Source organism: Podarcis bocagei, assembly GCF_964188305.1.
Source record: "Podarcis bocagei genome assembly, chromosome: 6".
Taxonomy (NCBI): Eukaryota; Metazoa; Chordata; class Lepidosauria; order Squamata; family Lacertidae; genus Podarcis; species Podarcis bocagei.
The window spans coordinates 95,200,096-95,224,454 of NC_138130.1; the positions used below are offsets into that span (position 1 = coordinate 95,200,096).

Consider the following 24,359-nt stretch of genomic DNA (forward strand, 5'->3'; position numbering starts at 1 on the left):
CCCTGCCAGCTGAAAAAATCAGGTGGTCAGCCCTACACTGTTTCTCTACACACTCAACCATGCCCAAAGTTGTTTGTGGATGTTGAGAGGTCCTCTCTCTCCCCTTGTATTCATATGGAACCTATCTCTCTCGAGGTACCTAACTACAGCAAAGCGCAGCCAAGCTTAGCCGAGCAGCGCTTTGTAGAAGGAGCTTTGCTTAAGCCACAAATCCCATTGTCCAGCGGAAAGGAAAAGCCAGCTCAAATGTTGTGTGCTAGCTAGCAGTTTTTCTTTTAACCAGAATGGTGGAAGCTAAGCAACTGAGAAGCCCAGATGAGCAGAAACCAATCTGAAGTTGGCTACTAGTGGAATCAGGGCCGACAAAAGGAACATTTTCACACAGCACATAGTTAAGTTGTGAAATTAACTCCCACAAGAGGTAGTGAGAGTTACAAACATGGATATCTTTAAAAGAAGATTGCGCAAACTGAGGGATAAGGCTGTGTTCTCCCTCCACTCTTGGGGGCACTGTTTCATTTAATCTTCACACCCCAAGGTGATGTACAATGCTGAAGATGTTGCAAAGCAACATAAAGAACTTGAGTTTTAAAATACAGTAATGCAAATTGGGTGCATGTGACAGAGACGCACACATCCCGCTGGAAAAACTTGTCAGAACAAAAAAATATAGATCTACATTTGATGTGATCTCGCCCCTTTCTACAAACTCGCAAGGCGGTTTTAAACAAGCCACTATCCTGCAGGTTGGTTGTAAGAACTGAGAACACGTGTGAAGGTCTTCGACGGCCCTGAAAACACTGGTAAATGTAAGTTGGCGCCATGTCTTGTGAGACTCATGGGTCCAGGAGCACTGAGGATTTTTCTCCAGTCGAACGGTATAAAAATTTCATGAAATGACTAGATAAACCTTCACGGAAGGCAAAAATCAAACCAGGGCCACTTGCAATAGTAATTCAGATCCTGTATTTGGTGCACAGGAGGAATGGGAATATAATATACGCAATCTACATACCCTTGTAAATGTACCCAATATTAACATCTTTGCTATGCAAGTCAACATTTAAGTGTCATACGAAGGGTGGGGGAGTTCCAACAACCGGAAGCCTATTTTTGAAGAAAAAAAAAGCAGTAGCCTCTACCTTCCTCACTCTCAATGAAATATGGATTTGATCATCTGGTAGGTGATGCGCTGCTGAGGCCGGCTGGCGTCATATTTTTCTTCAAGCTTTGTTCTGCTTGGCATTTCCTTGGCATCCTCGTGAACTGGCATAGTCTGGCCCACTGTAGTCATCAATTTCACTGCCAGGGGCCCCAAATCCTTGTACTCCTGGAGTTCAGAAGGACACAGATTGGCATGTTACCCAGTAGAAAACATTCCGCCCTCTCCTGCATCTTAAAATGACAATGGCATAACCGAATAAGCAAATCTCTGATAGAAATAACAACAATCCACAATCGCCACGCTGGTAGTGGCTGCTGCTGGAGGAGTACTAAACAGCTCCTGTTCAAATCCTTGCTCACTGGGTAAGCTTGGGCCACTTGACCCAACCCCTCAGGGTGGCTTGTGAATAAAATGATGGGGAGAACTATATATGCTGCCTTGGGCTCCTTGGAGGCAAGGCAAACTTATAGATACAATAATTAAATGAGCACCCAGGCACAAAGGGCCATCTAGCCAATTTCCTGGGGTGCCAAAATTTCAAGATTGGCTGCCTCAACCCTGCAAAATGTCTTAAGTGAGAGTGCAGGGTGAGATCTCTGCGTTCCGGGTGGACTTTGTTGATCATGCACAAGGGGAGGAAATAATATCCTGGTCAACTCCTGACCGTTTTTAGGAGCTATGTTCCTGAGGACATGATCAGGCTCAAACGGACTGTGTGTGTGTGTGTGTGTGTAAAAACAAAAACCAGTTTTAATTGCCCAGGTCAGCACAAATCTTTTGGGCACATTATTACCTCACCCTTTCTACCTAAAATCCTAACGTAGAGAAGAGGAAAGTAGATACTTGCCTTGAAATCATCTGAGTCTTCGTACAGGATAGGGGGGAGAATTTGACCAAGAGAATCTGTTTGCATTTGAATCACTTCAAAACTGTCATCTAGCAGATTTTCTGCTGCCTCCTGTCTGTCTCTCTGATCCACGTTGAGAACCATTTCCGATACTAATGATGTACTTTCAGCTTCCACTTCTGCAGAGGCGAGGGGAGGGAAAACACTTTCTGCAATACTCCTGTTAATAAAACTTTGCTGCAACAATGGCGGTGGCGGAGGGGAGGGAATTCTGTCTATTACTGCTTGCTGGGCTTTGAAATTTATTCTGCTATGCAATGGTGGGTGGGGAAGCTCAGTCCGAGGGCCACATTGTTTCCTGGGGAAACTTCTGAGGGCCATATGCCAGGGCTGGCAGGGCCGGATACAAAGCTGGACACCTTTGTACAGTAGGCTAATTTCTCCCCCTCTGTCCTCCATCCAGACTAACGAGGCATTTTTAAAAAAACCCCAGTTATTACCAATGCACAACTAGCAACACTGTTCATGACCTGGATGGAATAATAGGACTGTAGCGTTGGAAGGGACCCTGAGGAGCATCTAGGTCAACCCCCTGTAGTGCAGGATCTGTCCCATACAGGGACTGAACCTTGGCATTATCAGCAACATGCTCTAACCAACTGAGCTGATGTATTTACCCGTGTTCCTTCTGACAGCCAAATGAGAATAGTACAGCCTGCCTGGCCCAGTCTACTGCACTTGGCCTAACCGTGCAGCGATCAGCTGTTTTATCAGGGATGGGGGTGAAAACTGAACATACCGTATTTTCCTCTCTATAACACGCAGATTTTTTCTCCTAAAAAGTAAGGGGAAATGTCTATGTGTGTTATTGAGCGAATGTGTGGTCCCTGGAGATGACTGGCCCGAGTGCATCACACATTTTCTTCGAGGGTCGTCTTCGTTGCGGTCAGCAGAAGCCAGGGAAGTGCTTGCTAGGAGGTTTGGCCACTCTGCAGCGCGACTGTGTGTTTGCTAGTGTGTGTGCTTTGTGAGTGTGTGGTTGCCCGTGTGTTTGTTCGCTAGCGTGGGTGCTTGGAGGGAGTGAGTGAGAGAGTGACTGACTGCTGCATCTTCTGCAATTTGCCTTTTAAAAAATTGGAAGCAGCGGGGCAGTAAAAACCACCTCCAAAAGCCCCATTTTTCCCTTCTAAGGCTGCAGCTCGGCTTTGGGAGCCCTGAACCCCTGCCTTGTTCTTGAGGGATCTTTGAGGTTTTCCCTTTAGCTTTAACCCAGCCCCCTTATTTTACCAGTTTATCTTCATTCTCGGTGTGGTAAACTGATTGCAGGCAGCCACACGTGCGCGTTGGAGCCTCCAGAGAGAGAAAGCTGTTGCTTTCCTGCATTCTGCCTCAGGGTCTTACTGCCCACCCTCTTCTGTTTCGTTACTGTGTTTGCTCAAACGGAACAAAGAGCAGAGAAAACCCCTCCCCTCCAGGCAAGCAGAGGGGAAAGCAGAGCGTCCTTCCTTCTACCATAATTCCTCTCCGTGCTCCGGTGCTACTGCTGCTGCGTCTAGGGACTCGCAGGCAACATGCAGGTGGGGGGGGGGGGGAGAGAGAGAGAGAGAGAGAGAGAGAGAGAGAGAGAGCTGGCTGGCTGGCTTGGGTGGGTGCGTGGGGGGAACTTTTGCCTTCCTTTCCTCCCTCCGGTAAAACCCCTCTCCTGCATTCTTAGCCAGCTGCTTCTCCGCACACCCCTCTCGGTGCTCCTTGTCCCTTCTATGTTTTTCCTTCCCTCCCCACTTAAAACGTGGTTACAAAGCATGGACCCACATGGATCCTCAGGATCTTCGCATTGGGTCACCCCAAATTCACCATCAGATCACATAGCAATGATCTGATGCAAAAACAGGGCTGCAGTGGTGCAAAAATGTGGTTACAAAGCATGGATGCACATGGATCCTCAGGATCTTTGCATTGGGTCACCCCAAATTCACCACCAGATCACATAGCATATCCATGGCTATAGCCTGCACCAAAAAAATCACGCACCCACTGTTGCCTGGGGCTGCAATGGTACAAAAACGTGGTTACAAAGCACAGATCCACATGGATTCTCAGGATTTTTGCATTGGGCTACCCCAAACTCACCGTCAAATCACATGTCTGTGGCCACAGCATCAAGCACAAAAATGATACATCCACTGTTTCATTCAGAATTTTTTTTTCTTGTTTTCCTCCTCTAAAAACTATGTTCGTGTTATGGTCAGGTGCGTGTTATCCAGCGACAAATACGGTAACACCCATTTCACTCTCACCCGTGAGAAGCTTGCTGGCAAGATTATTGCATTTTTAGGACAGCTTCAGTCCTACAGCAAGTGGAATGAAGAAAGACAATACACACACACACACAGGACATATTTTGTGTGTGTGTGTTTGTTTTCCTTATCCAGGTAGGGATTTGCACACTATTAAGTTTTCTTCCACACTTGTTTGACCCTTGCTTGCTAGGGGCAAAAGCACTTAACCATACAGTAAGGATTGAGTTCCCCTTCACAAGTGAGGCAGAGCATGGCAGAGTTGGTTCTTAAGTCCCAACTTTCTAGCTTTCCAGTTACACCAGCTTCCAGGATGTCTACAGTGGGATATTTCTCACCGAGAAACTATCACAGGGCTGTGAGGGCCATTTCTTAGGGAGGCAACGCTGTAACGTCTGCATCACTATTACAATGAACTCAATAGAAAGGGGATTACCAGAAAGGCCAAGATATTCCTTGTCTCCAAGCATCTGCAGGCCAGCTCCCTGGGTAAGAAATAACTTTCTGGAAAATTAAAAGGAGAAGAAGCAACATCAAAAAGTTTGAAATGTTAGGATATTTCCGTTCCACCTTAAAAGGGAGCAGGATGTTTGTGTCACGGCCTGCGTATTTCCTGTTCACAGGATGTTTATGTTTGCTATTGCTTTCGTTTTTTCTCTCTCTGTCTGAGACACTGACGCAGGCATTCATGTCTTTCTCTGTTCTGATCAACGCTGAATAAAGTTTGTAAATAATGCTCTCCTGAGTGCGACTTTTGGCTGTGCATTATCTGCTGATAAGAGTGTGCATGAGCTCTGGAATGTGGCAAGTTATTTTCTAGAAACTCATGTTGCTAATCGATGATACTGCGTTCCTACGGGAGATTGATGGACGTCCGGCAGACGGCTTGGGGCCATGATGGACTTTATCTCCCTGTCAGTATCCCAACATGAAATTCTGTCTTCTCTTGTAACATAGAACGGTGGCACATCTTTAAAGTGCATACTCAAGTTGTTGCCACTGGAATTATTCCCATGCATGCCCTGAGCTCCTGTTAACGTTCATATTTTTCTTTAAATACTTATAAACTGCGCTTTCATAGAAATAAACGAAGGCAGTGAATAAAACTACAATAAGGCCATTGAACATGGGACCTTTTGCATGAAAGCATACGTTCTGCTACTGAACAACACCCTCTCACCTTCGAAGGCAAGGATCAGGTACCTTTTTGGTTCCCCGGCTCAAATCTTCATCAGGATTGGCCATGTGGACCAAATTTGGCAGGTGGCTGGAGTCGTCCACCTGATGTCACAACGACACCACATGATTTGGCCACCTTGAAGTCCCCAAGTCGGGACTTCAAAGCACCTTGCTGAAGCAGAAGGGGGGGAACCTAAGTTTTAGCAGCGAGGTTCTAATCATTATGGGGCTTGCAGAAATGAAGTGTTTTCTCCTGCGTTTTAGGAGGAGCTTCACTGCAAAACTCTTCCTGATTCATTAGCTGATGAGTGGGAAGGTTATAAGGCCTGCTCTGTGTGGCCCATGCACCAGTTAAATCATGTCGCGTTGGCTGAGCATGCCAGTTCCCCAAAAGGAAGTGACTTGCGTAGCCAAACTAAGCAGGATTGGGTGGGTGAGTGGGAATCGTGCCCCCTTGCCTTCATTAATTTACCATTTAAAATGCCTTTTGTTTCACAATTGGGATGGTTAGTCAGCAATGAAAGCGGGTAGGACTTTTCTTTCCTTGCCAAGAGCAATTTGCAGCGACTCCAGTCAGCGTGGCAATGATAGCTACTCGTCCAAATTACTGATTAGGGGAGACGACTCGTTTATTCAAAATTAATGTGAAAGAGAAGAGCTGCAGCTTGTTAATTCTGTCCTCTCCATGCCAATGCTGCTCCTCTGAAGGATATTTTTCTTCGTAATTATCAAGTGGCTTACAGCTTTATATTTAGCTGTTTGTGTGCGCATTTGTTTGTTTATTCGATTTGTCAATCGCTTCCCATTAAATGTCTCGATGCAATTTTGCAGCAAAAGAGCAATAATAGCGCCAATTGAAAAACAATTTCAAATCCAGTACAGGTATGTATAGACTAGGAAATCGGCTTGAATGTCTCCAACAGGTGCGGAAAAGACAATAGAGACAGTGCCTGTCAGAGAAGCACTGGTAAGTGGTACGCTGGTTCTCAAACGCCTTGGTTCTCAAGCACCAAAAACCTGGAAGTGAGTGTTCCAGTTTTCAAACGTTTTTCAGAAGCCAATTGTCCAATGCGGCTGTTGGCTATTGTTTCCAGGGCACCTGCACCAATCAGAAGCTGCGCCTTGGTTTTCAAACATTTCAGAAATCAAACGGACTCCTGGAATGGATTAAGTTTGGCGCTTTTGTTTTTGCTATTTATTTTGCGTTTTTGAGGCTTTTTCAGTTAATTTGTTTTTGTGAGTGTGTGGAATCCAGTTCAGCTACTGATTGATTGATTGATTGATTGATTGTGTGACTGCGGAAATGGATAAAAGCCGCCTATCCAAACAATGACTATCTTCAGTGCAGGTAAGAAAAAGAATGAATTTTAATTTTTATCATCTACAATACTGTCTTATTTATTTTATAGTACAGTACATTGATTATTGCTTTCATTTTATGGATCAATGGTCTCATTAGATAGTAACATTCATGTTAAATTGCTGTTTTAGGGGTTGTTTTTAAAAGTCTGGAACAGATTAATCCATTTTGCATTAGTTTCTATGGGAAAGCGCGTCTTGGTTTTGGGACGCTTTGGTTTTCGAACAGACTTCCAGAATGGATTAAGTCTGAGAACCAAGGTACCACTGTATGTGTTTTAGTAAATAATAAAACATCAGGATTTTTATTTATTTAATTTTTTTTAAAAAACTGTTTGGCATACTGTAGTTTGCTCAAGGGGCAAAGAGTCAAGTCAACTCTTTAGCTCCTGTGCCTCATCAGTGTTTGTGCAATGCTAGGAGAACACCTTTACCTGGGAACTTTAAGGAACTGCATCCTACGCTCAAAGAGTTTGTTGATGAGGTAGATGTTCTCCTTCTCCAGTTCGTGGACCGAGGCTTCCAAATCGCTCACTTCCTTTTTGTACCCTGCCACCTGCCGCGAGATATGAAACCCTGTGTTGAAGTCCTTTGCCTTCTGCCAAACCAGACCGTTGGCCCACCGAGACAGCCCTATGCTAGGCATTCAAACTGGAAGCAGCTCACTTCTGCAGGTGGCCCAGCTGTGTCCCTACCTGGACAGAGACAGCCTAACTTCTGTTGTCTATGATCTGGTAACCTCTAGGTTGGATTACTGCAATGCGTTATACGTGGGGCTGCCTCTGAAGGCGGTTCAGAAGCTTCAGCTGGTGCAGAATCTGGTGGTCAGGGGCAAAAGAGTTTGAGCATATTACAATGGTACCGTGGGTTAAGAACTTAATTCGTTCTGGAGGTCCGTTCTTAACCTGAAACTGTTCTTAACCTGAAGCACCACTTTAGCTAATGGGGCCTCCCGCTGCCGCCGGAGCACAATTTCTGTTCTCATCTTGAAGCAAAGTTCTTAACCAGAGGTACTATTTCTGGGATAGCAGAGTCTGTAACCTGAAGCGTCTGTAACCCGAGGTACCACTGTACACCGATCCTGGCCCGACTGCATTGGCTGCCAATGAGTTTTCGGGCCCAATTCAAAGTGCTGGCTTTGACCTATAAAGCCCTAAAATAGCTAAGGACCACAGTTCCTCAAGGACTGTGTCTCCCCATATAAACTGTCCCAGACTCTGCATTCATCATCTGAGGCCCTTCTTCGTGTGCCACCTTCACGTGAGGTCCGGAGGGTGGCAACATAAGAGCAGGGTCTTTTCTGCAGTGGCTCCCCCAGGGAAGTTTGGATGGCGCCTTTATTGTAGACCTTTGGGCGCTAGGCAAAAACGTTCCTCTTCAACTCTGCCTTTGGCTGATTGACATCCGATGCCCTTTTAAATGTGACATGTGGACATTATTGTTTTTTGGTTACTCTCTTTCTTTACTATGTATTTTGTGGTTTTTATATTATAATTCTATGCTGCGAAGGTCAGTGTGGTTGCTGACCTTGAGCCAGACATCCTGGAGAGTGAAGTCAAATGGGCCTTAGAAAGCACTGCTAATAACAAGGCCAGTGGAAGTGATGATATTCCAGCTGAACTATTTAAAATTTTAAATGATGATGCTGTTAAGGTGCTACACTCAATATGCCAGCAAATTTGGAAAACTCAGCAGTGGCCAGAGGATTGGAGAAGATCCGTCTATATCCCAATCCCTAAGAAGGGCAGTGCCAAAGAATGCTCCAACTACCGCACAATTGCACTCATTTCACACGCTAGCAAGGTTATACTTAAAATTCTACAAGGCAGGCTTAAGCAGTATGTGGACCCAGAACTCCCAGAAGTGCAAGCTGGATTTCGAAAGGGCAGAGGAACCAGAGACCAAATTGCAAACATGCGCTGGATTATGGAGAAAGCTAGAGAGTTCCAGAAAGACATCTACTTCTGCTTCATTGACTATGCAAAAGCCTTTGACTGTGTCGACCACAGCAAACTATGGCAAGTTCTTAAAGAAATGGGAGTGCCTGATCACCTCATCTGTCTCCTGAGAAATCTCTATGTGGGACAAGAAGCTACAGTTAGAACTGGATATGGAACAACTGATTGGTTCAAAATTGGGAAAGGAGTACGGCAAGGCTGTATATTGTCTCCCTGCTTATTTAACTTATATGCAGAATTCATAATGCAAAAGGCTGGGCTGGATGAATCCCAAGCTGGAATTAAGATCGCCAGAAGAAATATCAACAACCTCAGATATGCAGATGACACAACCTTGATGGCGGAAAGTGAGGAGGAATTAAAGAACCTTTTAATGAGGGTGAAAGAGGAGAGCGCAAAATATGGTCTGAAGCTCAACATCAAAAAAACGAAGATCATGGCCACTGGTCCCATCACTTCCTGGCAAATAGAAGGGGAAGAATTGGAGGCAGTGAGAGATTGTACTTTCTTGGATTCCATGATCACTGCAGATGGTGACAGCAGTTACGAAATTAAAAGACGCCTGCTCCTTGGGAGAAAGGCGATGGTAAACCTAGACAGCATCTTAAAAAGCAGAGACATCACCTTGCCAACAAAGGTCCGTATAGTTAAAGCCATGGTTTTCCCAGTAGTAATGTATGGAAGTGAGAGCTGGACCATAAAGAAGGCTGATCGCCAAAGAATCGATGCTTTTGAATTATGGTGCTGGAGGAGACTCTTGAGAGTCCCATGGACTGCAAGAAGATCAAACGCATCCATTCTTAAGGAAATTAGCCCTGGGTGCTCACTGGAAGGACAGATCGTGACGCTGAGGCTCCAATACTTTGGCCACCTCATGAGAAGAGAAGACTTCGTGGAAAAGACCCTGATGTTGGGAAAGATGGAGGGCAGAAGGAGAAGGGGACGACAGAGGACGAGATGGTTGGACAATGTTCTTGAAGCGACAAACATGAGTCTGACCAAACTGCGGGAGGCAGTGGAAGACAGGGGTGCCTGGCGTGCTCTGGTCCATGGAGTCACGAAGAGTCGGACACGACTAAACGACTAAACAACATGCTGCGAACTGCCCCGAGCTCTATGAATGAATGTCGGTATACAAATTTAATTTATTGTTATATTATTATTATTATTATTATTATTATTATTATTATTATTATTATTATTATTATTATTATTATTTCCACCCAATATCCTTTGAACTGTGGGTGTCAGGGAGTCAAACTGTATGTTCCACCTCTGACCACCCACCACCCTTCCCTGTCTAGGAAGCAGTGGGAGAAAATCGGTCCATCTAGTTCAATACTGTCCACACTGATTGGCAGTGCCTCTCCTTGGAAATCCAGATTACACTTCCAGATATGTTTACCTCCTCCTTCAACCACTCGTATTCTTTAATCTCCCGGCAGCTGGTCTTGTCGATATGCTTGACAGCATTCTGAGGAAAGAAAGCGTGAAATCGCAGCTGAAGCTGGAACCTTTGCATTGAAGGAAGTGATAGTTTAGACAGGATACCCACAGAAGAACATCCAAAACTTTGAGCAATAAAAACACAAAACTTCCTTCTATATATCTATTTTTACATTTCTTTTTCGCTTTCCCATTTAAAAAGAAAAAGAAAAAAAGAAAGTGCTTAGATCATGCCCATAATGATCAAAAGACTAGAACTGCAAAGCCGTATCAGTACCTCAAGCGCCCATTCTTTCTTCAGCTCCATTTGCTTCAGCATGTATCTGTCGGTTCTTTCCTTTGTCTCTTCCAGGGAAATCCTAAAAAACTCTTTAGGGGTGAAAACAAGAAGACAACTCCGGCCATCAGAAAAGAGAAAGGCAAAGCAGAAAATGGGGAATACGTTTTAGAAGAGACTGAAATACGTGTTCCTTTACGCGCACGCTGGAAACGATAATTATTTCTAGTTCTTGGCGTCTGGGCCAACATCTCTGGTCTTCGGTCTCTGGTTTAAGTACAAGCCCAGGTCAACTCACCAGTCATTTCCTCAAGGTCTTCCTTCAGCTTCTGGATGTCCTGTTCCAGGCACTCAATCTGCTTGGCGTGTTCGGCGCTCCCGACGTTTTTGTACGCCAGCCAGTAATCCACTTCGGCTTGCTTTTGAACGAGTTTTTGTTCGAGGTAATGTATCTGGCACCGCATGTCTGGAAAAAAAGGCCGTGTTCAGAGTGACGGCCTTTGCTTACCCAAATTGCTAATGAGAAATGATCATCTCCCCCTGGGATTTGAGCTAGCAACTGAGGGATTTCAGCGCCAGCTCACCTTTAATAAGTTTTTCCTGATCCCTAACATACTGCCACTTCTCCTTCATTGCTTTTTCTACATCGTCTCTGGTAACAACTTCAACTTTCGCCAACGCCTCTTCCTGCTCCTTCAGGGCGGCTAGGAGTGCTCGGATGTGCGAAGTCTGTTCGTTCTTTAGCTGCTGATTCTGAGGGGAAAAGTTTTTTGAAAAAATGTTACTTGTTTCACTTTAATCATGCTTTTTCTTTGGGATGGTCAAGCTGGCTAGCGAAGCAACATCCAGTGGTACCTTGGTTTATGAACTAAATCCGTTCCAGAAGTCCCTTTCTATAACCGAATTTGTTCTTAAACCGAGGCGTGCTTTCCCTAATGAGGCCTCCGGCCGCCGGTGCCTTTCCACCGTCCGACTTCCGTTCTTAGACCGAGGTAAAGTTCTCAAACCGGGACACTGTTTCCGGTTTTGTGGAGTTTGTAAACCAAAGCATTCTTAAACCGGGCTGTTCTTAAACCGAGGCACCACTGTATATCGGAATACATTATGGGAAGGTGGGGTATAAATTGCAAACGGAAGCAAAAAATTGCAGAATCGAATATCCAAAAAAGCAATTCACAATAAACCAACATACCCCACCCCCACCCCTGTCCGCCTCCTGCAATGGTGACAATTGTCAGACTAATCCAGTGGAAATAAATTGATGGATCTCTATCATTCTATTGCATGCAACAGATCTACTTATATACATGCATGTCATTTCCCTGAGTCCATCGCCTGTCTAACAACATTACCAAAGAAATTAGAGTAGGGATTTTTATCCCCTATTTTGGTTCCCAAGTAGCTTCCAAACTTGCTAGTAACTACACCAGGCATAGGGAACCTATTTCTCTCCATATGCTGCTGAACTGCGTCTCCCATCAGCCACAGCAAGCATGGGTAATGGCCAGCAATGATGGGAATTGTAGTTCTGCAACATCAGGGGGACCAAAGTTTCCCCACACCTGAGCTACAAATAATAATAATAATAATAATAATAATAATAATAATAATAATAATAATAATATACAGCACCCACTTAGACCTCTCCAGCCCCCTTCCCTTTAGACAGTATTGAGCTAGATCAGGCACCCCCAAACTCAGCCCTCCAGATGTTTTTGGAGTACAACTCCCATCATCCCTAGCTAACAGGGCCAGTGGTCAGGGATGATGGGAATTGTAGTCCCAAAACATCTGGAGGGTCGAGTTTGGGGGTGCCTGAGCTAAATGGACCAATGATGTGATTTGCTATAAGGAAGCTTCTTTTCTTCCAAAGAGAGAGGGCAAGTAAACAGGCAACAGCGAGGACAAGGAGCCCCCCCAAACCGTATGGGCAGAGCCCCTCTTCCTCCTAATCCTGGAACTAGCACTGTTTCCCATCTCCTAATCTACCTGATCCTTTGAACTGCAGATGCTGTCTTACCTATGATTCCTGGAAGACCAGCTCCCTGCCTTGCAGGCCTTTTTCCAACTGGCCTGGACTGACTCCAGCTACAAATGTGGAGGCTGCTGAGCAGACTCTCTGGCTGGGGGGTTGTTGCGGGGAGTTGCTGATGTTGGTTTTTTGAATCTTTATTTTAGACCTTGTTGTATGCAGAAGTTGTTCAGTTCAGTTATGCATTTTTTAAATCTTTTGAAATTTTATTACTACTTCTGTTGCAGGTGTGTATTTTTTGCATGTTGTAAGCCGTCTTGGGCATGGTTTGAATTGTGGAGGAGGCAGCATACAAAGAAAATTATCTATGCATGTGAATAAACCAACTGGGGTTGAACCTAGCATCCCACTTGCATGCAAAGCTGAGCTGTGCTCCCTCCCCCAAATCAAAACAGAAGCATATGTTTACTTACCCTTTCTTTGTTTCGGTCATTCTGCGCTTCCAAGTTTTTTATTTCAAAAAGAAGCTCATCGATGATCTCTTCCTTTATCTGAATTCTGAAGATAATTAAAATGCAGAGGATAAGTGACGGTGCTACCAAGAAAATATGCTACCCGAGCCTCTTCGAGAAAAAGCAGGATACAAATAAATTCAACATTCAAATATTTGTGCACTATATTTTATTTTATTTTATTTTTAAATACCCTTCAGTTTAAAAGAAGTGTTAAGACACAAATTCATGTATCCGAAAGCATGGAATATGTAAGTTTCTAGACACCGCAGGAAGCCAGACTGCTCTTGTACTTGCATTCATCACAGGTTTTATTCCTGAAATGTGACGACATTATATCTTTCACACTGAGGTCCAGCTCCGAGGGCCTTCTGGCGGTTCCCTCCCTGTGAGAAGTGAGGTTGCAGGGAACCAGGCAGAAGGCCTTCTCGGTGGTGGCACCCGTCTTGTGGAATGCCCTCCCACCAGATATCAAGGAAATAAACAACTATCTAACTTTTAGAAGACATCTGAAGGCAGCCCTGTTTAGGGAAGGTTTTAATGTTTGCTGTTTTATCGTGTTTATAATATTATGTTGGGAGCCGCCCAGAGTGGCTGGGGAAAACCAGCCAGATGGTTGGGGTATAAATATATTATTATTATTATTATTATTATTATTATTATTATTATTATTATTATTTCAGATTCTCCATGCCAAATTTACTGTGGCAGCTGTGTTCTGCTTCTGGTGTGAGAGGCATCGTGCCAGAGGCAGATTTAGGGCAGTGCGGCGATAGGTTCCAACCCACCGGGCACCAAGCCTAGGGTGTCACAACTACGACATAGTGAATTGAGCAGAATGGAAGGCAAGAGGCAGGTGGGGGGGGGGGTCACAGAATTCTGGCCTTGCACAGGGCACCGCTGAAATGTGAAAGACCAAAGTCTGCCCCTGAGTATTCCTCTATCAGTTGCTGAGAATCACAGGGGTAAGTAACCAAACAAACCCCTGTGTTGCAAAGAGAATGTCAGCAATGTCTAGGCAACACAATGACCATGTCCATATGCAATAGACAATCTTTTATAGAATTCCTTCAAACCATAACAAGTCCAAAATGAAATCTTTAGTCTCAAAGTCTCTGAAAATCTTTAAATGAAGCGAGGTACCAGGCTTTGCACGATGAAAGACAAGCTGTGAAGCTTTGTGTATTCAGCAAATATGATGTCCAACTCTGAACAGTGATTCCGGATATGGACTACTGTTTCGTAAAATTCTTTGTCAGCGTGGTGGGAGGATATAGAATTGCTTCATAAACCCATCTTATTTTGAATGAATGTATGTAAATGGAAATATCAAATGCTGTGGAACAGTGCTCATGTAATAATGTAGTCACTTGTTATGGTTTGAAGGAATTCTATAAAAGATTGTCTATTGCATATGTCCATGGTCATTGTATTGCCTAGACATTGCTGATGAGAATCACAGGGGGGGCAGACATCTGGTTGGCCCCAGGGAGAAAAAGATGTTGGACTAGATAGGCCAATGGCTGATCCAGCAGACTCTTCTTATGATGGGGGGAGGGAAAGTCCTACTACCCACAAGTGTACAATAAGGCAGAGGAGCCAGTAGCCCCCCAGATGTTCCTAAAGTGAGGTTCTTAATTTACTATACATACTGATCACATGCAGGGAGGAGACTAATAGTGGGTTGGTTCAACAGTCAAGAAAGTGGTTTCTGCACATGGTGTAGAGTTGGGGTCAGCAACCTTTTTCAGCCACGGCCTGGTCCACTGTCCCTCAGATCTTGTGGGGGCCAGACTATATTTGGGGGGGTAATGAACAAATTCCCAGTGGCGTAGCATGGGTTGTCAGCACCCGGGGCAAGGCAAGTAATTTGCGCCCCCTAACCCGTGGATTTGCGCCCCCTAACCCTAACCCCCAGATGTTGCGCCCGGTGTGGCCGGCCCCCCCCTGCACCCCCCACGCTACGCCACTGCAAATTCCTATGCCCCACAAATAACCCAGAGATGCATTTTAAATAAAAGGCCACATTCTACTCATGTAAAAACACCAGGCAGGCCCCACAAATAACCCACCCTGCTAAGGAGGAAACCCTACACAAATCCAGAGTGGAATCCCTAAGACAGTTGGATGGCACCTTGTACGCCTCCTTCCAGCAACTTCTGCAGCCCGGCTGGTGCCAAATGTTTTGCTCTGCTTTCCTTTGTGTCACATCAAGAGGGGTCTTGTCATCAGGCCAGCCCATGATCTCCAGGCTTGCGCCCAGGGCCGGATTTAGGTTTGGTGAGGCCCTAAGCTGCTGAAGGTAATGAGGCCTTTTATATGTACAGCTGTCCTTTGTCAACAACAAATTGTTGCTGTTTTTTTGTGTTGAATATATGCTATATGGTAATTTATGGACGTAATAGGTATCTAAAGCCATTTGCACATGTTGCCATACAACCCGTCCATGCAGAATGTAGGCAACCTTCATATAGAAATGAGCAAACCAGTGATATTTTAGGGAGCAGGCTAGCAGGCGGGGCCCATTGCTTACATCATAGAAGCCTACACAACACAAGACACTGTTGGCTGGATGTCAGGGTACTGCCATCGGAACAGGGTGGGGAAACAGAGGAGCAGTTGGGTTACAGGGAACCTCCGAAAATCTTGCGAAGCAGTTCCTCTTCCTGTGGTGAGGAAAGCCACACCTCCAGTGGGGAAGAAGGGAAAAGGACCAGAGGATGCTGCTAGGAGCCTCAGCACCCAGTGGCGTAGCGTGGGGGGTACAGGGGGGGCCGGCCGCACCGGGTGCAACATCTGGGGGTTAGGGTTAGGGTGCGCAAATCCACGGGTTAGGGTGCGCAAATCCATGGGTTAGGGGGCACAAATTACTTGCCTTGCCCCGGGTGCTGACAACCCACACTACGCCACTGTCAGCACCGCTCCTGGCCAAGCTGGACAAGAGGGAAGCACGCCTCTTCCGTCGCCCACCCTGCCCAGAGGTGTAAAACACAAAGAAGAAAGGAAAAGGCTGGGGGCGACGAAGCTCTTATGTTGGGGGAGGACCCAGAAACGACCACTCCCGGATTCTGCTAGCGACTGAGGCAGACGTGAACTTGTGGCTCTGCACTGTAAATAGTTTTGCACCCAAATGAAACCTGTAAAAGACAGGTCTGAGTCCTGACTGGTTACTCACGAGCAACCACCACTGCCATCTGACACTGTATGTAGGTTTTATTTTATTTGTTTTATATCTTATATTTTGAAAATGTACGTCCTGTTTTTTTTTTCCTTTAAATTTTTTGGGGCCCCAAGAGAGTGGGGCCCTAAGCTATAGCTTGTTTAGCTTATACGTAAATCTGGCACTGCTTGCCCCCCAGGGAGGTCACTTTGGTGCTGTTAACAACAGTGGTTCAACTTCAGCCCAAGGGGCATACTCCTTTGCTTCTCAAGACAGTTGGGTGCCAACAAGCAACGACAATACCTACTGATACTCTAGCAGAGCTTCTGGAAAATAAACTCGAGGCTCTTTGGACATGTGTCCTAAGGGCTGTTTCCTCTTCCCCTTCTTCTCCTTCTTCTCCTTCTTTTTCTTGTCTTTCGCCATGGTTTAAGTCTTCAGAGACTGTACGAGACCTTGGGGAAGCAATGAAAACAGATCAGGACAGCATAGAAAGGTTTTCTCTTGTTTTCTCTGTTCTTATTTTGTTCTGAAACCGTTGCATGCATTCTGCAGTCACAGCACCAGTGCAGGGGTACACATTTTGTGAATCTAAGTTTGGCCTCATTGAGGGGCAGTATTTCAATATGAGTGGGAAAATGAGAGCACAGTGGTACCTTGGTTTGCAGACTTAATCCGTTCCGGAAGTTTGTTCCAAAACCAAAGCGTTCCAAAACCAAGGCACGCTTTCCCATAGAAAGGAGGGTCATTAGGTGTGGATTAGTTGCAACCACACCAGACCCAAACCCAGACCCTCTCCACAGATAAATTACAGACACCATCCAGTAGCCAAACCATAGTGGCACCTCCGGATGCTGCACCCCCCTGCAATCCCTACACAGATCTGGCTGGCACAGGGCACAAAACCACAGCTCGCCCCTATACACGAAGCCAAGCCAGAGCACAACTAAGTGCAGTACAGCCATCTTCTCAGAAAAAAAAACCCTTCACAAGCTCAAGAGGTCAAGACACGAAAGCTTTAGCAACTAATCCACACCTAATGACCCTCCTAAGTGGTACTCAGAATATCACTCAAGAAATCACTCAAGATATCCCTCAAGTAATTAATGAACAAAAGAAGAAAAGGCACACTAACCTGGAAACTTCCTCTCTGCCCAGAACGTTTGAGGCTATACACCACACCCCCTCAACAGTATTTATAGGAACTCAAACACTGAGATCCTGCTCTGTTCCAGTAACAAGAAGCCGAAAGCACCAGCCTGAAGATGACGAGTGAGACCTCGTCGAAACGTCGCCTAGACACCCCAACTCTTACACGGGAAGACACCCGAAGACACCAAAACCTGCATATATATATATATATATATATATATAAAATGTTTTATATATATATATATATATATGAAACTTCCGCTCCTCCAAGACATTTTTAAAAAGTTTTTAATTGAAGATTTTCCTGTGTTGCAAAATAAACAGAAAAGGGAAAGTACACAGAGTCTCCACTTTCGATTCTGCGAGTCTTTTTCGCAGTTCCTCCAAGACATCTGAGTTCAAAGGCTTGAGTAAAAGAAAAGAAAAGTGTTTTTTTTTGGGGGGGTGGCCCAACCATGAAGCCAGGGGTTTAAAAGCAACCCAAAGGGCTCATTGATAAGGTGCGTAAGACAGCCGTTCCCAACTCAGCCTAGGATTTGAAACCAGATGCGCAATAGAACAAAAACTTTGCACAGGTGAGAGCAAGACTGGTACCTATAGCTCAGTTGCAGGGGATGCCCCAATGCACAGGTGTCTCAACATCAGGATTGCGTCATTCCCTTCAGGGGTGTCCCTGGGGGAGCTTCCCACCCCCCCTACCCCCGCGCAGGGCAGAATCCTTACCCTATTTTTCTCCTGGGGGCTGGTAGGCAGAGTCTATTACCGGCTGCTGCCTCCTGGTTGGTTCCAGACATAAACTCTCCCGGTCACCATGGTAACCGCATCAGTATGGCCGCCCACAGACCTCCCCATTGATTAATTGTTTCCTCCTCCTTTTTTCATTCAGAGAAAAGTCCTTGGTAATTTTTTTTGTTGTAAAAAAAATTATAAATGGGGAAACATCTCCCTCTTGTGCTTCATTGAGGAACCTCCACGTGGAAAAGGCAAACATTCAAGGCAGCGCAAAGGACAGGGGGAAAGCCTTAGAAATCAGCGTTGTGATAAAGATTTTAAGAAATAAAAAACAGCATTTTGTAGGGCTGTGTTTGCCTGTTACAGGACGCCAGCCTCTTAGTCATCTGCCTGTTATTCCTGGCCTTATTCTGACTTGTTCTGCTGTGAAGCAATTAGGAAATGACAGGCGGGGATTAAGAGACTTAAGAACTGCACTGGTTTAAATTGAATGGTTTTTACCTGTTTGTCATTTGTTTGTTTGTTTAATGTGCATGCCACACTTTGTAGATCCCAGAGCTGTGCACAACATAAAAAATTCATATAAAGGCATATTACTTGCTGTGTTTTTGTCATACCCTTTCTCTAAGATCTTTCTCCGCCCCCCAAACCTCCATTTTATCAACACAACAAACCAACAAGTTGGGTGATGTTGGGAGATGGTAGCTGTTATGTACTGAAGTTCTCATCCTGGGCCAGCAGGGGGATACTGTAGATAGTTATGCAAATGAAGGATCGAAAGTGACGTTCAGTGATTGGATAGTTTTAGAAAGTTGCTACAGTTACGTTGTACTGGAGCTCTATATAAGCAGGCTGACTGAGTCCTTCAGTTCAGTTCTGTTCTGGCCTCTGAATAAACAAGAGCTATTTGAAGAATTGCCATGTCGTCTGATATGTTCACCCACAACTTAACAGTAGCTGCTTCAAGTAACCCTCCAAATTCATAGCTGCGGGAGGGTTTGAACCCAGGTCTCTCTGGTCATGGTTCAACACTAAAAACTGTAACAGAGGCTTGTTACCACTTTTTCTTCTTCTTACCGCTATACTCATGAGAATAGCCTGACCCTCAGACATGTAGCAAACCCTCATGCTTGCCTTCATAAATTTTAATTTTAATTTTTGTGTCTCACCGCCTCAAATCCACAAGCATTACAAATGCGAAATGAAACAACTGCCAATTAAAACCATCAAAACGAAAGCAAATTTAAACTAATCAACTCCTGGGAGGCTTGTCAAATATGGTCTGTTTTGTTATTTTCGTTCTTATCTCATTGCTTTAGAATAGTGGTGGCGGAGTCTACATCCTGTTCTTTTCCAGTCAAGTAATTTTATTTTTTTATTTTTTTGCAAGCTGCTACTGTGCAGCCGGAACTTCTCCTGCTATTTGATTAAAGGTTTTGATAGTTTCTGGTTTGTGGGTGGCAAAGTGACGGGTGGCGAGTTCGAGCTTCCTTTCTGCAGGAGTTGGGTGCACAGTTGAATTCTCCATAGGGAACTTGGTCACTCGGTGGATCCGGTGGGCTTGAACTCACCACCCATCGGTTTCTGGGTGGTGAGCTCACACCTGTCTCCTGCAGGGATCAGTAGCACAAAGTGGTTTGCATCAATGCTTCAGCTAACCTGGCACATTTCCCTTCTATTGTAGCAGCAGTTTCAATGCAAACATCTTTGTCTGATGCCCCTATTCATCAGCTGATGGAATCACAATTATTATTATTATTATTATTATTATTATTATTATTATTATTATTATTATTAATACAGTAATAATAATTTATTTATAGCCCGCCCATCTGGCTGGGTTTCCTCAGCCACTCTGGCAGCTCCCAGCAGAATATTAAAAACAGAATAAAACATCACACATTAAAAACTTCCCTCAACATGGCTGCCTTCAGATGTCTTCTAAAAGTCAGATAGTTGTTTATTTCCTTGACATCTGATGAGAGGGTGTACCACAGGGTGGGTGCCACTACCAAGAAGGCCCTCTGCCTGGTTCCCTGTAACCTTATTTCTCACAGTGAGGGAACCACCAGAAGGGCCTCGGAGCTGGACCTCAGTGTCCGGGCTGAATAATGGGGGTGGAGATGCTCCTTCAGGTATACAGGACCAAGGCCATTTAGGGCTTTCAAGGTCAGCACCAACACTTTGAATTGTGCTCAGAAACGTACTGGGATCCAATGAAGATCTTTCAGGAGTGGTGTTAAATGGTCTCGGCGGCCACTCCCAGTCACCAGGACTGTGCTTTGCTCCAGCAAAGGAATAATTGGGAGCTCACTTTAAGCTCCCGGTTGTTCCTTTGTAGCCACTTGTACCTGCTCCACAGCTGATGATGTCACGTATAATGTCACATGTCGGAGTGGATAAGCGTGGTTTGGGGAAAACAGCCTCATGGGCCAAATTGGGACCCTTCTGGGCCAGAAGTTCCCCACACCCGCTTTACATCTTCAACACACACACACCAGGCAATTGTGAGGCACACACAATATCATATGGACGACAATAGGAGCAGTGGAAAGGCACCCAGATGAATGGAATGACTCCTAAGGAGAACATAAGACTGAACTGGAGGATATGTCTGTGTGCCCCAAAGTGCTCAGGAAATATTTCAAATAGTATATTCAAATGGTATATGCAGACATGCTTTTCCGCTTGGTTAAAAAGCACCAGTGAATCTAGGTGGCGCTGCCTGAGTCATTTATTAAACCATCTGCTTTCTCGCTCTCCAAGATCTGTTTTGCAGGTTGACCGGTGCTACCACATTCTCTGTCGAAAGATCCGCTCCTACAACATCAATATTTGCCAAAGGTGACTTTCCCTTTGCTGGAGAAGGAGGACGTTTGTTTACACTGCCTTCCTGTCTATTAAGAACGGTTCACTTTCAAACAGCTGCTGGATTCTGTGGAGGTGGCAAGACCGTGCCTTTAAATCAGTCGCCATTGTCATTTGCTACGAGACAGGGCGGCCCCTATGAGCTTTCTGCCTGGCCTCCAGCATTAGTCCTCAGCCCAAGAAAACCGATACCTTATTCCCTGTAGCAACTTACTCCCAATGAGTCAGGGGCTGCCAACCATTTTAGTCACACTGGCATGAGTGATGGAAAGATATGTCAGTTTTGATTCTCCCCGTTGCTGATTTATCCAATCTTAAATTCAGCGATCAACATTCCTGAGGCAATTTGTAAATTTTACTCATCCAGTGCGAATTTATCCTAATAAGCATATTTGTATGTAGTTTGGACTACAAAGATTTGCCAGCAATTCCCTCTAATATAATGCATTTTGTATGTCATTTTCATTAATATATTAATTTTATGCACTTCCCCCCAATAGTTTTTATTGTACGATTAAATTTAAATACAACAAATAATAAGTGGTTTTAAAAAGTAAAGAAAGAAAAAAGAATATATATATATGGAGAGAGAGAGAGCGCGCGCACACACATTTTTTGCAAGCACCATTGCATCAGAGAACTGCATTGCAAAATGTGACTTTTGAAGGACTGCTGTGTTTTGGGTATTCCTTTGGAAAGTGTGAATTAGGTAGGTTTACCTTTATATGCAAAAGGGGTCAAATTTCTTTCCAATTCATAAGTGGGCACATTTGGATTTGTGAGTGAATGCCATGAGTGTCACCCTCTTTTCACTTCTTTGGTTCTCCCCAAATCAGTCCCTGCCTCCCAACACAGAAAGAGTAAGTGTGTGTGAACACACACTTCACTTTTTCACTTGACCTGGACAAAAATTGGATCCAGCACAATCACTCTGTATCTTGAAAAACCCCAAAAAAAAGGAAGTGGGAGAAAGAATTCACCCAACTTCCTCCCTTCAGCTCTGTGCCCTTTTAAGAAGGTAACCACTCTCACCCCCCTCATGATCAAGCAGATAGTGAGCAGGGGGATCCCAAGGTCTTGGGGGCACCAGGGGAAGACCTCAAGAGCATCACTGCACCCAAGGGTGCCACCTTGGCAACAGGGGCAGAAGAAGGGGGTGCGGTGGGGGTGGGAGAGACGTGGTGGCTTGGGTGCGTGCAGGCTTCCTCCACCACCGCTTGGCAACCCTGGCTAGATGTAGTCATGGAGGACTTGGTCAAAAAAACCTCTGTCCCTGTTCACACTGGAGCCAGTGAGTGGGAGAGGAGAGTCACATTTGAAAATATTGGGTTTCAAGAGGTTCTGTGGCTGCAGTTCAGCTATCATCCGCCATTTTGTTTGCCCGCCAATGCACTGGCCCAACACAATGCCCAGTGCACTGTAGGAAAAACAAAATGGCAGCCATCAGGAGGCTGCCTCTGAAGTGATTTGTGGCTCCTTCTAATTAGAAAATAATATAGTCCACAGCTCTGCCCCGAGGCGGAGCCCTCCACAAACCTTAAGGGAGGGGGCGCCCATCCATCGCTCAGCAGACAAGACCAATGTGGAAAAAGATTTCTTGTCACATCTCAAATGAGAGTCTTGAGGCGGGGGGATGAAAGTCAATGGCCGGAGTATCAACAGTTAGTCAAATGACGACTAGTGGGGTGCCACAGGGTTCTGTCTTGGGCCCGGTCTTATTCAACATCTTTATCAACGACTTGGATGATGGACTCAAGGGCATCCTGATCAAATTTGCAGATGACACCAAACTGGGAGGGGTGGCTAACACCCCAGAGGACAGGATCACACTTCAAAACGACCTTGACAGATTAGAGAACTGGGCAAAAACAAACAAGATGAATTTTAACAGGGAGAAATGTAAAGTATTGCACTTGGGCAAAAAAAATGAGAGGCACAAATACAAGACGGGTGACACCTGGCTTGAGAGCAGTACATGTGAAAAGGATCTAGGAGTCTTGGTTGACCACAAACTTGACATGAGCCAACAGTGTGACGCGGCAGCTAAAAAAGCCAATGCAATACTGGGCTGCATCAATAGGAGTATAGCATCTAGATCAAGGGAAGTAATAGTGCCACTGTATTCTGCTCTGGTCAGACCACACCTGGAGTACTGTGTCCAGTTCTGGGCACCACAATTCAAGAAGGACACTGACAAACTGGAACGTGTCCAGAGGAGGGCAACCAAAATGGTCAAAGGCCTGGAAACGATGCCTTATGAGGACCGGCTAAGGGAGCTGGGCATGTTTAGCCTGGAGAAGAGGAGGTTAAGGGGTGATATGATAGCCATGTTCAAATATATAAAAGGATGTCACATAGAGGAGGGAGAAAGGTTGTTTTCTGCTGCTCCAGAGAAGCGGACACGGAGCAATGGATCCAAACTACAAGAAAGAAGATTCCACCTAAACATTAGGAAGAACTTCCTGACAGTAAGAGCTGTTCGACAGTGGAATTTGCTGCCAAGGAGTGTGGTGAAGTCTCCTACTTTGGAGGTCTTTAAGCAGAGGCTTGACAACCATATGTCAGGAGTGCTCTGATGGTGTTTCCTGCTTGGCAGGGGGTTGGACTCGATGGCCCTTGTGGTCTCTTCCAACTCTATGATTCTATGATTCTATGATTCTATGATTCTATGATATGCTGGGCTAGGCCTGCAAACAGATGACTCAAGCTGACTCAAGACGCTCGATTAAAGCATTTATTGACTAAAGGATAATAAATCAAACATGACAGGCACACCATTAAGAATCATGAGAACTAGAAACAGGAGAGAGGCAGGCTTTAGGACTTGTACCTGAAGGAGCATCTCCACCCCCATCGTTCTGCCCGGACGCTGAGGTCCAGCGCCGAGGGCCTTCTGACGGTTCCCTCATTGTGAGAAGCAAAGCTACAGGGAACCAGGCAGAGGGCCTTCTCGGTAGTGGCGCCCTCCCATCAGATGTCAAAGCAATAAACAACTACCTGACATTCAGAAGACATCTTAAGGCAGCCCTGTTCAGGGAAGTTTTTAATGTGTGACATTTTAGTGTATTTTTGGTCTCTGTGGAAGCCGCCCAGCGTGGCTGGGGAAACCCAGCCAGATGGGCGGGGTACAAATAATATTATTATTATTATTATTATTATTATTATTATTATTATTATTATTATTATTATTATAGCATTTGTATTGGGATCTTTGCCTGTTCCAGGCCTCAGGATCGGACCCATTTTAACTAAATGGAGAAACATTATTTCAGGCCTGATTTCTTTCTTTCCCATTGTGAATGCGAGTACCTCAGCTTCACTTCCTCCACCCCCATCCAGCTCACATCATTAAGATGTCCCGAACATTATGACTGACCATTAAGGCAAGCCACCCAACAGCACTGTTATCAAAGCAAACCATTTGCGAAGCACTTG

General features: G+C 45.1%; 1 protein-coding gene across 2 annotated transcripts; it reads right to left on the reverse strand.

Annotated features, from left to right (window-relative positions):
- Positions 1-943: 943 nt before the first annotated feature.
- CCDC83 (coiled-coil domain containing 83) lies at positions 944-18,181 on the reverse strand. 2 transcript variants are annotated; one of them, XM_081197434.1, is made up of 11 exons: positions 17,919-18,041; positions 16,480-16,627; positions 12,974-13,058; positions 11,113-11,281; positions 10,827-10,994; positions 10,529-10,620; positions 10,211-10,279; positions 7,282-7,403; positions 4,746-4,813; positions 2,013-2,191; positions 944-1,330 (listed from the first exon to the last, which is right to left on the reverse strand). In XM_081197434.1, the coding sequence occupies exons 2-11, from the start codon at positions 16,596-16,598 to the stop codon at positions 1,154-1,156; spliced, it is 1,248 nt and encodes a 415-aa protein (XP_081053560.1). In that variant the 5' UTR covers positions 16,599-16,627; positions 17,919-18,041; the 3' UTR covers positions 944-1,153. The 2 variants fall into 2 exon arrangements, with proteins under 2 accessions (XP_081053560.1, XP_081053559.1); XM_081197433.1 differs by lacking the exon at positions 17,919-18,041 and adding an exon at positions 18,048-18,181 and having other exon boundaries at positions 1,119-2,191.
- Between the last annotated feature and the right edge of the window lie 6,178 nt (positions 18,182-24,359).

Bases quoted from the DNA above. Each gene is read 5' to 3' on its own strand.
- CCDC83 (XM_081197434.1), bottom strand. From the start codon at position 16,598: ATGGCGAAAGACAAGAAAAAGAAGGAGAAGAAGGAGAAGAAGGGGAAG. The intron at 11,282-12,973 runs GTAAGTAAACAT...TTTTCCCCTCAG, and splicing joins ATGACCGAAACAAAGAAAGG to AATCAGCAGCTAAAGAACGA. The intron at 7,404-10,210 runs GTAAACATATCT...ATCTCGCGGCAG, and splicing joins ACGAGTGGTTGAAGGAGGAG to GTGGCAGGGTACAAAAAGGA.